This window comes from Gopherus flavomarginatus, chromosome 1, assembly GCF_025201925.1.
Source record: "Gopherus flavomarginatus isolate rGopFla2 chromosome 1, rGopFla2.mat.asm, whole genome shotgun sequence".
In the NCBI taxonomy this organism is placed as follows: domain Eukaryota; kingdom Metazoa; phylum Chordata; order Testudines; family Testudinidae; genus Gopherus; species Gopherus flavomarginatus.
In genome coordinates, this window is record NC_066617.1 from 341,568,192 (window position 1) to 341,584,151 (window position 15,960).

At 43.5% G+C, this 15,960-nt stretch overlaps 1 protein-coding gene across 5 annotated transcripts in view; it reads right to left on the reverse strand.

Moving 5' to 3' along the window:
- Positions 1–1,348: 1,348 nt before the first annotated feature.
- Positions 1,349–15,960, reverse strand: part of CNTN5 (contactin 5) — a 1,071,723-nt gene continuing 1,057,111 nt past the window's right edge. For all 5 annotated transcript variants that reach the window (XM_050940444.1, XM_050940408.1, XM_050940418.1 and 2 more), the window contains one exon: positions 1,349–4,607. In XM_050940444.1, the coding sequence (XP_050796401.1) occupies positions 4,504–4,607 (104 nt within the window). In that variant the 3' untranslated portion in view covers positions 1,349–4,503. The remainder of the gene's footprint in view (positions 4,608–15,960) is intronic.

Here is a 15,960-nt window from a genome sequence, read left to right on the forward strand (position 1 = left end):
AAAACTCATCAGTGACAGCAGGCTCAGGACCTCCATATCCAAAGCAGTTTCATGCTAGCAGGCAGAGAGAATAAACTTGGGGAGGATGTACATAACAGCTTGAAGCCAGTTATCCTGCTGTATTGCAACACTATTCCTGTTCTCTCATTACTGACATTGTTTTGCTCCAAAATGTAGGACGTAATTAAGAAGGAAACTGTCTTTCATTTTCAGAAGAGTTACGATGATAGCCATAGAAAGGCAAGAGTGGATTTCAGTTTGATAGAAGTTCTGCTAGGTTATGGATTTTCAATGTGTGCTGTTACCCATATCAGCACAAACAGGTCTTTACAGCTTTCTGTGACATTCATAGCTAATTTAATGGCAGTCCTTATATAATATGCTATTTAAGCAACAGCCATTTTGCAATTGAAATTTCAGTTCAAATGGTGGCTGTAGGAATCTATTTTTATTTCCAGAATGGTTTTTTTGATTTATTATCATGCTGCAAAATCATGTACCCTTATCAATATGTATTTCATAAATAGGCTTGGAAGGATTAGATTTGTATTGGTAAATGTAGCTAAAATGTCAAATTCACTACACACACACAAACCAACAAATCATAATTGAAATTTACAGAGAGGCAAAGTAATAAAAACTTTGCTTGATTTAAGGATATTTGTTTTATTTATTTTAACAGTTATAAAGTTTTAACTTTTTGAATCTCAATCTCTACTGTCATTAAAGGATGATTGTCCACACTGCCCCAATTTCCTGCAAGTGTGAAGATGTAAATCAATAAAAACTGAAAAAAAGGCTTAAAAATAGACGATAGATGTTGAAATTTATAAAAAATAAAAATCAAATTCTGCCAAGCCTATTCCTAAAGCAATGATTGAAGTTAATTAAAAACAAACCTAAATCAAATGATCAAAAGGCAAAGGACATGCTATAATTGTACAGAAGCACTTGAGGTCTTTCATAATTACATTTTTTTCAATAAAAGGCAATTTAAAAAGAAAACTTTTTCTTGTGCTTTTTTCACACAATGTTTCAAGTGTAAGACAAAACAAGTGGGCTCTTCAACGCAACATGAAAAGATTGAGACACCTCTGTGCCTGTGTGCCTAAGGGGATACTTGTGACACCTCAAAGCTTGATGTACATGCCAAAGATATCCAAAAATGTTTCATGTCTCAATATTGTTGGAATCCCGTTTGGTGGCTTCCTTATAACTTCTCTCTTTTTCATGAGTAAAAAAAGAGAAAAACTGTGTCTCAGACAATCTAATTTCCAGTACAAATTCTTTTTATACTGTTTGGTAGGTACAGCTGTTACTTTACTTGTTTGGGTTTTTGATGTAGCTTTACATGTATTTTCTTGTATTTAAATACAGAAGTTACAATCCCAGGAGAAATTAACATTTGCTTGAAATGATAAAGGCACCATATCAAAAAATCTTTTGATTTTATTGGTCAGATTTTCTAGATGCACTACTGTTGATTCCTATTTTCTTCTTGAAAGACATGGGAAGCAAGTGACTGTCCTTGTTAGAATCCACAATATTACGGGCATTCTATCCTGAATAAATATTATTCAGAGGCTGACAGGACATAGGATAAAAGTCAATAAAAAGAGAATTTTTTATTAAAAAGGTCTAATGTTACAAGAACAGTACACAGGAACTATTATTTTTACTGTGTCTTTCACATAGTATATACCATTATATATAATATATGTACACATTGTATACAATATAGCTAACGTTTTGAGATGGGCCATGACAGTAACTTTGTTCTGGGCTGCAAACAAAATGTCTTTGATTAATTTTTTTATTTTATTTTCAAAACAGCTCTTGCGATGTTATACAAAAATACAGTCTTTTTAGTGACTGCCCTGTTACAAGCTCATTCAAGAAAGAAAAAAAAGAAAACTCTTTTCGCAGCTAAAAATTAATGAGTCATAAGGACACATTGCCTTCTGCAAATAACAAATATGTAATACATAGATACTTAAACATTTAAAACATGTTTATTAATATATTTAAGATGCAAAATACATATTCTGTTCATGTTGAGTATAAAACATGTCCCCTTGTGTCCCTGCAATACAATTACATGACATGAAGGTGTGTTCCATGTTTCCACCACTATTTTGATGCTACTGGTCTAGATATAAGTAGATGTACTTATATCTATTTATCCACATTAGACTTTGATACCTGTCAACCATATCCACTTAGTGTATTCAGAAATTTGTGTGACTAGAATGTCACCAATGGTGACTGTAACCCCTTTGATTATGAATACCCCTGATTGAACTGCACTGGTGTACAGTCAGAGGGAATTACATTTAACTAATTTTAGAATGCAAAAATTTTGCCCTCTGGTTCATTATTGATGCTGATTTTTCTTTAGAAACATGAGCTTGGTCATGCAAGCTCTCTTGCATAATGGAAATGCTTCTGTTTTGCAACCCATAGCAGGCATTTGCTTTGTTTCAACTTGCTCTATCAGCAACGGCAGAAAAGCCAATGTGCACTGCATGCAATCTATCCCACCCCCCCCCTTTGACCACAAACACTTATTTCAGAAGAAGTTGTTCAAGGAAGTCCTTTTCTTGTCTTCTATCTCAAAATTTCTGGTTCTCAGATAACTGTCTTATCATTGCTCTCCTAGCAATATGGTGACTAAGAAGATTTAAAACCTGGTTCTGAGGTGATCTGAATAGAACCTTTAAAATTCTCAGTGGGTAACAAAGAAAATGATTCTAACAGATTTTGAAAAAAAATATTTTTGTAAAATGTTCAAAAAGATAAAAAATGAAAATCTATCTTCCATTCAGTTTTGTACAACTATTGAGTATCTGCTCTGCTATGCTGCTTCCCTGGCTGTTATTTTAAAGGGGAAGATATAGCACATTTGGAATGTGCTGACAAGCAAGAAAAGTGATAGAATTTTTGTTAGAGAACCCAGTGCCTGAGTTAGATCTCTATGAAAAGAGTTAGAGAATCAGCTATAACAGTTATGCTACCAGGACTTTCCTGATAAAATGATTTGAGCACAACACACTAGATTACCGCAAACAAGTTAAAGTTCATCCTGGGCACAGTCCCTACAAACACGGTAGTAAAAAGTCCCCACGCTGAGAACATCACACACTCCACACTGTACAAACCCACACACACACCATATACACTAGGGGTCATTTGGGCTTAGGTACCAATATGAGGAAAGGCCTTTAGAGCTAGAATGGGGACTCCTAACTGATTACAGAATGGAGAAAAGACTGACACAGCAGAAGAATGGCTGGGATTAAAGATGTTAGCACACAGTCCCTATAAAATCAGTCTCTATCTGGTGAGCTCTAGAAGGATGTCCAGTAGCTTTGCCAACTGGAAATCTTGCTTGATCATTCTTATTTACCCAAGTGTCATTTGGAACACAACATTCCACAAAACATATTCTAACTGAACTCTGCATGTTTGCATGACTACAGTCCATGAAATATTATGGTCTCTCCATGATATGCATTCTTATATACTTCAGCTTTACCTTAATTACCAAATATAGAAAGTACAGTACCATACAAAAATGGACTAAAAAAATAAGATCTAAGACTGACAGAAAAAAAAGCAAATTTGTCTCCTTGCATTCCTTTTATTTGCTCATTTAGCAAATACTGTATGCTATGATTAAATGCCCAATGGTGGTTTAACTGCTATATGCACTGTTAATGAATTTAGATTATTTATTTTTCTATTAAAAATAAACATTTACCTCCTCTGCAGTTATATTATACATTTGATGAAAAACAATAGCATTTGCTTCCTTTTATGTTTGTGTTCAGTCACTTCCAGTTTACCTTGCAATAAAATTAATGGCTTCTTCTCTGCTTTGTTCTCTTTCTTGGGAGTGCTTTCAAAATATCAGATTGACAAATTTTGCTAATTCAATATGTATTCATACATTTTTCTAGAAAATATTTACTGTACTTATCCAGTGGGCCATATAACTGAACTTTTTCTTCTCTCCTACTCCCTTGTCACTGTGAGCAGACAGCCTTAGGGGAAGCAACGAAAGCACTAGATTCAAAGTCCTTATCAAACTTCACTCATTAAAAAAAAAAATCCCAAACAAAACCAATGTACTGTACTAGACACCACTATTTAAACAACTAATGGCACACAACTGTGGATCACCAAAGTTAAACATACTGAAAAAGTAAAGTACATTTGACAGAAATTACATTTGCGTACAAAAGTTTATTACATACAATCTGCATATTTCTGTTGGGCCAGTAAGTGTCCCCTCCACAAACAGAGGACATCTACAAAAACTGAAGAGAAAACCTGATGAATCATTTATCATTTTTCCAACACTCCTCTAAGGGCACCATGTGTATTTCTATGGGTCTTTAGGCATTTGCTTAGGGTTCCAGCTTCTCCATGAACATAAAGCTCCATCCATTGGTGTTATCAAGCTAAAGCAAACAAACAATGAAAAAAAAAGGTCTGCAGTCTTCACCATGAGGTGGAAGGGACCATCAGTGCCAAGAGCAATGTTACAGATGATGAGGAAGTAGAGAGAGCATGTAAAGTGGATTGAGCACTTGTAACTTTTCCACCTGAAATGAAAAACAGAAACAACCAGGGAACAAATGGAACAAACTGTTCTTTCCATATTTGTCAAGAACAAATCGTGTCAAACCAACTTAATAGCTTTCTTTGACAGGGTAATAAGCCTTGTGCATGGGGTGGTGGTGGAGCGGTAGATGTGGTATATCTTGACTTTATTAAGGCTTTTGATACTGTCTCACATGACCTTCTCATAAACAAACTAAGGAAATATAACCTAGATGGAGCTACTATAAGGTTGGTGCAAAAGTGGTTGGAAAACCATTTCCAGAGAGTAGGTATCAGTGGTTCACAGTCAAGCTGGAAGGGCATAATGAGTGGGGTCCTGCAGGGATCAGTTCTAAGTCCAGTTCTGTTCAATATATTCATCAATAATTTAGACAATGGCATAGAGAGTACACTTCTAAAGTTTGCAGACAGTACCAAGCTGGGTGAGCTTGCAAGTGCTTTGGAGGATAGTATTAAGATTCAAAATTATCTGGACAAACTGGAGAAATGGTCAGAAGTAAATAGGATGAAATTCAATAAGGACAAATTCAAAGTACTCCACTTAGGAAGGAACAATCAGTTGCACACATACAAAATGGGAAATGACTGCCTAGGAAGGAATACTGTGGCAAGAGATCGGGGGGAGGGGTCATAGCTAAATATGAATCAGTGTAACACTGTTGCAAAGAAAGCAAACATAATTCTGGGATGTATTAGCAGGAGTGTTGTAAGCAAGACACAAGTAGTATCAGAGGGGTAGCCGTGTTAGTCTGGATCTGTAAAAAGCAACAAAGAGTCCTGTGGCACCTTATAGACTAACAGACGTATTGAAGCATAAGCTTTCGTGGGTGAATACCCACTTCATCAGATGCATGCGCCTGACGCAGTGGATATTCACCCACAAAAGCTTATGCTTCAATACGTCTGTTAGTCTATAAGACACGAGAAGTAATTCTTCTGTTCCTCTCCACATTGATTAGGCTTCAGTTGGAGTACTGTGTCCAGTTCTGGGTGCCACATTTCAGAAAAGATGAGGACAAATTGGAGAAAGTCTAGAGAAGTGCAACAAAAATGATCAAAGTCTAGAAAACATGACCTATTAGGGAAGATTGAAAAAATTGGATTTGTTTGGAGAAGAAAAGACTGGGGTCGGGGACATGAAAGGTTGTTGCATGGAGGAGGGAAACAATTGTTCTCTTTAACCTCTGAGGATAGGATAAAAAGCTTAAATTGCTGCAAGGGTGGTTAAGGTTGAACATTAGAAAAAGCTTCCTAACTGTCAGAGTAGTTAAGCACTGGAATAGTTTGCCTATGGAGGATTTGGTATCTCCATCACTGGAGAGTTACATTAGACAAACACCTGTCAAGGGTGGTCTAGATAATACTTAGTCCTGCCTTGAGTGAAGGAGACTGAACTAAAAGACCTCTCAAGGTCCCTTCCAGTCTTACTATTCCATGATTCTATTATTCTATTTAGAAGCTGTTAACAAAATGGGTAAAAATGAGATACAGGACCTTTTCCTACATATGTACTGAAATTAAGAGAATCTGTAGTCCTGTGGAGTTAGAATCCTGATGTATGGCACCACTCATTTCATAATGGCCAGACAAGTACAAATGAAAACAATACATTTCCAAGTTACCATTTCACCTGCGGTTACCAAATGTTCATCCATAATTGTTACTGGACTTCTACCATTTGAGTGCCTTTATGTGCCATAAATATATTTATCATAAGAATGATAGTAATAATTACATTAATGTCCTGGTATGTGCTGCTGTCTAAGAGAGGATGGACCCAGATCCTCAGGTTATTTCAGCTGATGGAATTTCATTGCAATTTATACTAGCTGAGGATCTGGCTAGAATAATTGTTCATGGCTAGTTATATTTTAAACTAGGGACTGTTTGTTCCCAAGCAAATGTTACAATATTGGTGCAAAAGTATTGGTATAAAGTGCTCAGTGATCTCATTCCTCACACTGTCACCAGTTTTCAATAGGAACACTCTAGGCGTGTTTCTGCTCTGAGTTTCACCAGCGTGAAGCAGAAGAAATTCCACTGAAGCCATAATTATCGTAAATGTATGTGAGGACAACACGAGGCCCCATATTCTTGTGAGACTAATATAACCCACCAGTTTTATACTATTTTAAGATATGGTAAAATTACTTTAGTCTATTTTTTTACTGTGCATGAAAAATTGCAAGTGGTTTTACTAAGAGGCTGCAAATCTGCATGTTTGTGAATGAGGAAGGGATCACAGATTAAGTTAACATATATTTCTTTGCACATCAGAGTCCAAGCTCTTTGACTACAATACTAAATTGAAATGTCACAACATGACAAAAACTGGAGTTCACTGGTGAGTGTGCCAGGATCTGCCAGCCATAGTTGCTCAGAAAGCCAACTCCTATCAATGACCATATATTTTCAGATATATTTTCAATCTGCTCTTTGTGATGAAGAGGCTAAATCAGATTTCTCTTGCCAAGGAGCCCCTAACCTCTTCAAAATATCGACTAATACACAGACGTTGTCCATCTTGACATGATTGTCAATATTGTCATTGTTCTTGTCTTCTCTTGCAATGGCGAGAGATGTGTGCAGTGGAGTGTTTTGGAAAATTTTCTGAATATATATTTATATATATGTGATGGTACCTCCCACAAGTCTCTATGGAAATATGCTTAGAATGTGTTTTATGCTACAAAACTCCCGTAGTAGGAGGGCTTCCTGGCAGAGAGAAGGCGACCGGGCTCCGCTTTGCTTGTTTATATAAAATATAGCCGTGGTATTGTCCATCAACACCGCTACAAAGTGGCCCTGCAAGTATGACTGGAACACTTGGCACGCAAGGCAAATTACCCTGAGCTCTTTGGTGTTGATATGCAGGGCTAATTCCTCTACTTGCCACAGGCCTTGCGTAGTCATGCTTCCGAGATGCGCTCCCCAGCTGAGTGCTGACACTTCCGTTACTAATGTCAGGGTTGGCTGGAGGGTGGAACGGTACCCTGGCGTTTACCAAGAGGAGGTCCAGCCACCAGCGCAGGGAATTGAGGATATGCTTTGGGACGGTCAGCACCATGTCCGGACTGTTGCGGCCCGGGTGATACACAGACGTGAGCCATGCCTTCAGGGGCCTGAGCCGCAACCTGGCATGTTGCACCACATCGGTGCAGAATGCCATGTGACCCAGCAACTTGAGGTACTGTCTCGCCGTGGTGGTGGGAAAGTTGGAAAGGCCATTGATCACCTGCATGAGGGCTAGATGACAGGCCTCTGGGAGGAACACTCTTGCCCAGTTTGCATCCAGGACTGCCTCAATGAACTCTATTGCTTTTGTTGGGGTGAGGACAGACTTGCTGATGTTCAGAATAATGCCCAGGTGGTCAAACGTGTCTCTGACCAATTGTACCTGTGATTCTACTTGCTGGCGAGATCAACCTCATATGAGCCAGTTGTCTAGGTACAGGTAGATGTGCACATGGTGGTGGCAAAGAAAGGCCGCCACAACTGCCATGCATTTGGTGAAAATGCAGGGGGCCATGCACAGGCCAAACAGAAGAGCCGTGAATTGATAGTGAGTCTTGTTTACTATGAAACGGAGAAAACATCTGTGGGATGGGTTGATTGAAATGTGAAAATAAGCGTGCTTCATATCGAGGGTGGCATACCAGTCTCCCGGATCCAGGGAGGGAATGATCGTGCTCAAGGAGACCATGCGGAATTTTGAGTTGATGATGTGCATGTTGAGTTCCCTTAGGTCTAGGATGGGCCACAGACCTCCCTTTGCCTTGGGAATGAGGAAGTAGCATGAGTAGAAACCCTTGCTTCTGAGCTCCCAAGGTACCTCTTCCACTGCTCATGGAGTTAGGAGGGACTGGACCTCCTGAATAAGGAGTTGCTCATGAGAGGGGTTCCTGAAGAGGGACAGGCAAGGGAAGTGGGAGGGCTGTGAGGAGCGGAAGTGTTAAGATTAGCTTGCCTCTACCATACAGAGGACCCACCGGTCCAATGTAATAAGGAACCATGCATGGTAGAAGTGGGATAGACGGTTCAGAAAGGGACAGTAACTGGCCAGGGTGTGGACTGGTAATCTGTCCTCGAGTGCGTCTTCAAAATGGGTGCTTAGGGCCTGGAGGGGCTTTAGATTGACTCTGGCCCTGCCCGGAGGGAGGGTGCGATGGTCTGCGCCTGGAATATCTGCTCTTCCTGTGGGAGAAGTCCTGCCTTGGTCTAGTGGGAAAAGACCGTTGCTGGGTGGACTAGGGCTTAAATGGTTTTCTTTGAGTAGCCGGGGTGTGCATGCTGAGAGACTTGATTGTGTTCCTTGAATCTTTTAGGCTATGCAACCTAGAGTTGGTCTGTTCAGCATAAAGCCCCTGAATGGGAGGTCTTGGATAGTCTGCTGAACTTCCAGCGGGAGACCTGAGGACTGAAGCCAGGCGTTACACTGCAACACAAGTTGCCAGTGTATGTGCTGCTATGTCCACGGCATCCAGGGAGCCTTGAAGGGCAGCCCAGGCTGCTACTCTGCCCTCCTCAGCAATGGCTCCCAGCTCCTGCCAAGAATCAGATGGAAGGAGCTTTTTAAACTTTTGGATAGCAGACCAAGAGTTATAACTGTACCTGCTAAGGATCGTGAGCTGATTAGTGATCCGTGAGGAGAGGCTGCCAGTAGAATAAACTTTCCATCCAAGAGATCCAGATGTTTGGCGTCTCTTGATTTAGGGACAGGCCCTTGCTGACCCTGCCTTTCCTTTTCATTTACCACATCCACCACCAGGGATATTGGGGGAGGATGGGTAAACAGGTATTCGTACCCCTTAGTGGGGACAAAGTACTTTCTTTCGGCTCCTTTGGCTGTAGGAGGAATGGAGGCCAGAGTTTGCCAGACTGTTTTGGAATTTGACTGGATAGTCTTTATAACGGGCAGTGCCACCCTAGAGGGCCCTTCTGGTATAAGAATGTTCGCCACTGGGTTGTCCCTTTCTAACACCTCCTCCACTTGGAGATTCATATTTAAGACCACTTGCCGCAGGAGGTCCTATAATGCCCGGTTGTTCAAGGGTGGAGGCCTGGTCGTAGGTGTACCCACCACCGCCTCATTGGGTGAAGACGAGGAGGAGGCAACTGGTAGGATCGGGTCCGAAGCTGCTCCTTGGTCAAATGGGTCCTGTTGCTCCCAGGTACTGGGTATAGCCTCCACCGGGGGTGGGGCTGGGTCCCACGGTTGGGTGGGCTCCAGAGGATGATGACTAATGGTTGCCTCAGGAATATGTGACCCAGAGCATGAAGGTGGAGGGGTGCCTGGAGGGGCACCCTGGGCTTAGTGGTATGCTCAGGGGGTCCAGAACTGCCACTGGGGCTGCCAGTGTGGCTCTGAGGTGTCCCGTCCGATACTGCCCAGGACTGATCGGGGAATCTCTGATGCCCCACCCGACCTGCAGGAGGGTGACTGGGAGCGGGATGGCCAAAGAGGGGCGGTGGGCTGTGTCAGGGGGATTGCTGCATCCCCCAAAGAGTGGGATGGGTGCCGCAAGAAGTGATGGGATCCAGATAGTGACTGGCGGTGCCATTACAGGGATCGGTACCAGGAGGTCAGCCAGTGCTGAGAGGTCGGACTTCGCCTCAGTGAAGATCGGCCACAGGAGTGTGACCGTGAATGGTGCCATGTTGGGAAACGGTGCTGAGTTGGTGAGCAGTGTCATGATGGAGATGGTGCCATGATGGAGAACGGTGCTCTGTCAGAGCATGGTGCCGTAGTGGAGAGCGGGGGTGACGTGGAGAGGTGTGGTGCTGCAATGGAGAGTGGTGCTGTTGCATGGAGCAGTGCCAGTTTGAGTGGTGCTGTGAGGTCTCAGGCTTTGACCTGGACCTCGAACGGGACCACTACCTGCCAATTGATGACCACCTCGAGCAGAAGCAGCTCCAGGGATTGGGGCCGCGGGACCAGTGCCGCGAGTTGGACCGTCGCCATGAGTCAGACCAGCACGTAGCATAGATGCGGTGCCGGGACTCAGAGCAGCGTAGGGGTGTTGGTCTGGGGGCAGATGCCTCTTGGCGGTACCGGAAGTTGAGATGGTGCAGGCCTTGAGACTGGGGACTTAGGCGCCGTCATTTCAGTGAGGTCTCTGGTGGCCTCAAAGGTGTTCGACGTCGAGGACAGAATGACCTCCTCCACCTGCAACTGCAGGGAGTCTGATGGTGTGGGGCTCCCCTTGGGGGTGGGGACCTGTGTGGGATGAGGCCTACTGTAAAGTGTACAGGGCCAACTCCAGGCACCAGCTCAGCAAGCAGGTGCTTGGGGCAGCCAAGGGGAAGGGGTGGCATGTCGGACTCTTTGGCGGCAATTTGGCGGTGGGTCCCTTGGTCCGTCTCAGAGGGAAGGACCTGCCGCCAAATTGCCGCTGAAGAAGAAAACGGTGCGGTGGAGCTGCTGCCGATCGTGACTGTGGCTTTTCTTTTTTTTTCCACTCGGGGCGGCAAAACCCTGGAGCCGGCTCTGAAAGTGTATCGGCCGTATGTCCCTGATCCACACCATGCCCTGTCGGGAGTGTGACTGTCATTTCGGGCCTTTGTGGAGGCTTCCCCATGGCCCGCTTCTTATGGGTGGCTGGGGAGTGAGATCGGTGCTGAGGAGAGCGCTTTTGGGCCCCCGGAGATTGCCGGGCCCTAGAAGTGCATGCCAAGTCCTTTTTCGGCACTGTATCCGGCACCACTGCAGGGGCACTCCGCACCGAAGTGCTTGAGGCAGAGTTTTGAGGTGGACAGAGGGCAGACTTTATGAGGAGTTGTTTGAGTCAAATGTTTCTCTCCTTTTTTAGTGTGAGGTTTAAATGTTTTGCAAATCCTGTACTTATCCGCTTGACGGGCCTCTCCCAGACACCGAAGACAGGAGTTGTGGGGGTCGCCAATGGGCATAGGCTTGCTGCAGGAACCGCAAAGTTTGAAGTCCTGGGATGGCATGCTCTGGAGCCCTGTATGGCACTTGTTGAAAGGGAAAACCCCTTCAGGTGATAACAACTATACTTAACACTAAAGATAACAGAAACTAACACTTAACTAGCAATAGGGTAACTATACACAGAGATAAGTAAAGGTTTCAGAGTAGCAGCCGTGTTAGTCTGTATCCGCAAAAAGAACAGAAGTACTTGTGGCAGCTTAGAGACTAACAAATTTACTTGAGGATAAGCTTTCGTGGGCTACAGCCCACTTCACTGGACGCATAGACTGGAACATACAGCAAGAAGATATTTATACATACAGAGAACATGAAAGGTGGAAGTAGCCATACCAACTGTAAGAGGCCAATCGACTGAGATGAGCTATCATCAGCAGGAGAAAAAAACTTTTGAGTGATAATCGAGATGACCCATAGAAGGTGAGAGGATACTTAACATGGGGAAATAGATTCAATTAGTGTAATGGCCCAACCATTCCCAGTCTCTATTCAAACCTAAGTTAAATGTATCTAATTTGCATATTAATTCAAGTTCAGCAGTCTCTCTTTGGAGTCTGTTTTTGAAGTTTTTTTGTTGTAAAATTGCCACCTTCAAGTTTGTCACTGAGTGGTTAGAGAGGTTGAAGTGTTCTCCCACTGGTTTTTGAATGTTATGATTCCTGTTGTCAGATTTGTGTCCATTTATTCTTTTGAGTAGAGATTGTCTGGTTTGAGTAGTGGAGCGCTTGAGAACGAGAGACCACTGTTCCAACAACCGTCACTGGCGGTAAGAAGGAACTGAAGGAGGGTTGGGTCGGCAGGGTCATATATAGAGCACCATATCGGTGCCACTCCACGTGGCTCCACAGCTGGACCGACAGATAGCTGCTACGGAAAAAGTTCCAACATCCATGCACACGGCGCATGCACACACCTAACTGGAATTGATATGAGCAAGCACTCATAGAACTCCTTAAATTGCAGACTGAATTGACCAGTTGTAAGTGGTACTATCAACCAAAGGAGTCAGCACTGTTGCTGCAAACTCTCCAAAATGCTTTCCTCTATCCACTATCATAACCCTTGCAATGGTTGGGTTCAACTTCAATCAGCAGTTCTTCATCCATAAACGAATCTAATCCAAATACTGGGCCCTCTTGATGGTAGTGGTATGTGGTGTGGAACAGGAAGAGCTGTGTCTCATTTGCATACAGCTGACATATGGAGTTGTCTGACCAATTAATCTAGTGGCTATATTTAGATGCCAAATAGGACCAGAGAGAGAACTGATCCTTTTGGAATTCCACAACTCAGAGGTCTATTTGTGAAGCTGCAGTTTTCCACCACTACTAGTTGGGGGGCTTCCCTCCAGTAATGATTCCAACCATTTTAGCATATTACTTTGGACCCCTACCACCTCTGTCAGGCGAGACAGCATTATCACATGCCTGACGGTGTCAAACATCGCAGAGAGGTCCAGGAGGATAAGAATGGATGTCTGCTCTCTGTCCACTGACAAAAGCAGCAAAGAGTTCTGTGGCACCTTATAGACTAACAGATGTTTTGGAGCATGAGCTTTGGTGGGTGAATACCAACTTCGTCGGATGCATGTAGTGGAAATTTCCAGGGGCAGATATATATATGCAAGCAAGCTAGAGATAACGAGGTTAGTTCAATCAGGGATGATGAGGCCTTGTTCTAGCAGTTGAGGTGTGAAAACCAAGGGAGGAGCAACTGGTTTTGTAGATGGCAAGCCATTCACAGTCTTTGTTTAATCCTGAGCTGATGGTGTCAAATTTGCAGATGAACTGAAGCTCAGCAGTTTCTCTTTGAAGTCTGGTCCTGAAGTTTTTTTTGCTGCAGGATGGCTGCCTTAAGGTCTGCTACTGTGTGGCCAGGGAGATTGAAGTGTTCTCCTACAGGTTTTTGTATATTGCCATTCCTAATATCTGATTTGTGTCCATTTATCCTTTTCCGTAGATACTGTCCAATTTGGCCGATGTACATAGCAGAAGGGCATTGCTGGCATATGATGGCGTATATTACATTGGTGAACGTGCAGGTGAATGAACCAGTGATGGTGTGGCTGATCTGGTTAGGTCCTGTGATGGTGTCGCTGGTGTAGATATGTGGGCAGAGTTGGCATCGAGGTTTGTTGCATGGATTGGTTCCTGAGCTAGAGTTACTATGGTGCGATGTGCAGTTACTGGTGAGAATATGTTTCAGGTTGGCAGGTTGTCTGTGGGCGAGGACTGGCCTGCCACCCAAGGCCTGTGAAAGTGTGGGATCATTGTCCAGGATGGGTTGTAGATCCCTGATGATGCATTGGAGGGGTTTTAGCACTGTATGTGATGGCCAGTGGAGTCCTGTTGTTTTCTTTCTTGGGTTTGTCTTGCAGTAGGAGGCTTCTGGGTACATGTCTGGCTCTGTTGATCTGTTTCCTTATTTCCTCGTGTGGGTATTGTAGTCTTGAGAATGCTTGGTGGAGATTTTGTAGGTGTTGGTCTCTGTGTGAGGGGTTAGAGCAGATGCAGTTGTACCTCAGTGCTTGGCTGTAGACAATGGATCGTGTGATGTGCCCAGGATGGAAGCTGGAGGCATGAAGATAGGCATAGCGGTCAGTAGGTTTTTGGTATAGGGTGGTGTTAATGTGACCATCACTTATTTGCACCGTGGTGTCTAGGAAGTGGACCTCCAATGTAAGTTGGTCCAGGCTGAGGTTGATGGTGGGGTGGAAGCTGTTGAAATCATGGTCGAATTTTTCCAGAGTCTCCTTCCCATGAGTCCAGATGAAGATGTCATCAATGTAGTGTAGGTAGAGAAAGGGCGTGAGTGGACGAGAGCTGAGGAAGCATTGTTCCAGGTTGGCCATAAAAATATTGGCACATTGTGGGGCCATGCGGGTGCCCATAGCGGTGCCACTGATCTGGAGATATATATTGTCATCAAATTTGAAATAGTTGTGTGTGAGGATAAAGGAACAGAGCTCAGCAGCCAGTTGTGCTGTGGCATATATACCTGCCCCTGGAAATTTCCACTACATGCATCCGATGAAGTGGGTATTCACCCATGAAAGCTCATGCTCCAAAACATCTGTTAGTCTATAAGGTGCCACAGGACTCTTTGCTGCTTTTACAGATCCAGACTAACACGGCTACCCCTCTGATACTGTCCACTGACAGATATTCATCAATGACACTAAAGCTGTTTTCATCCCATGTCCTGGCCTGAATCCAGATTGTACCAGGTCCAGGATACTAGTTTCAACTAGATGAACCTGAAGCTGGCCTTTGGCTAGCTTATCTATGAGCTTGGTTAGGGACAGGAGGTTTGGCCCTGGGTAAAAGCTGGGTAGAACTTAAGCATCCAGGGTGGGTTTCTTTGGTGTTGGTCAGATTATTGGGTATTTGAAAGAGGTATTGGTTATTTCAGTCAGGAGTGGAACCAGTTGCTCACAACTTTTTCACAAGCCAGGAAGGGCCTGGGTCAGATTCATAAGTCTTGGGTCGTGATTCCATTAGGGTGTGAAGAACATTTTGATGAGTCAAAGTACTGAACTCCACGAATGCAGGTGGGTGGGTGCAGGTGGAATGGTTAATGCATATGGGGCAGATCCAGGTTGTATGTGAAGCCTTGCTGACCGTGCTTGAACTTTTCAGTGAAGTGAGATGACAAGAACATAAGAAATGCCATACTGGGTCATACCAAAGGTCCATCCAGCCCAGTATTCTGTCTGCTGACAGTAGCCAATGCCAGGTGTCCCAGAGGGAATGAACAGAACGGGTAATCATCAAGTGATCCATCCCCTGTCACTCATTCCCAGAATCTGGCAAACAGACAAAGGACACCATCCTTGCCCATCCTGGTTAATATCCATTTCTGGACCTGTCCTCCATGAACTTATCTAGTTCTTTTTTGAATCCTGCTACAGTCTTGGCCTTCACAATATCCTCTGGCAAAGAGTTCCACAGGTTGACTGTGTATTGTGGGAAGAATTTCTTCCTTTTGTTTCTTTTAAGCCTGCTGCCTATTAATTTCATTTGGTGACAGCTAGTTTTTGTGTTATGACGAGTAAATACCACTTTCTTATTTTCTTTCTCCACACCATTCATGATTTTATAGACTTCCATCATATTCCCCCTTCATCGTCTCTTTTCCGAGCTGAAAAATCCCAGTCTTATTAATCTCTATAGCTCTTTGCAGTGTTTGGTACTTGGTTCTAATACACAATCTCATACATACTATGTGACAGATTTATCTTCATGTGAAGGCTTCAATAGGGAAAATATATTTGTAGACTATGCCCCCTTGTGAATACACTTAGTCAGGCCGTGCCCTGGGAGAACTTGTATTTTGGTGCCTTTGGCCCCCACAGGTGCTCCAGTCCCCCATAGCCCCTGACCCCTGCG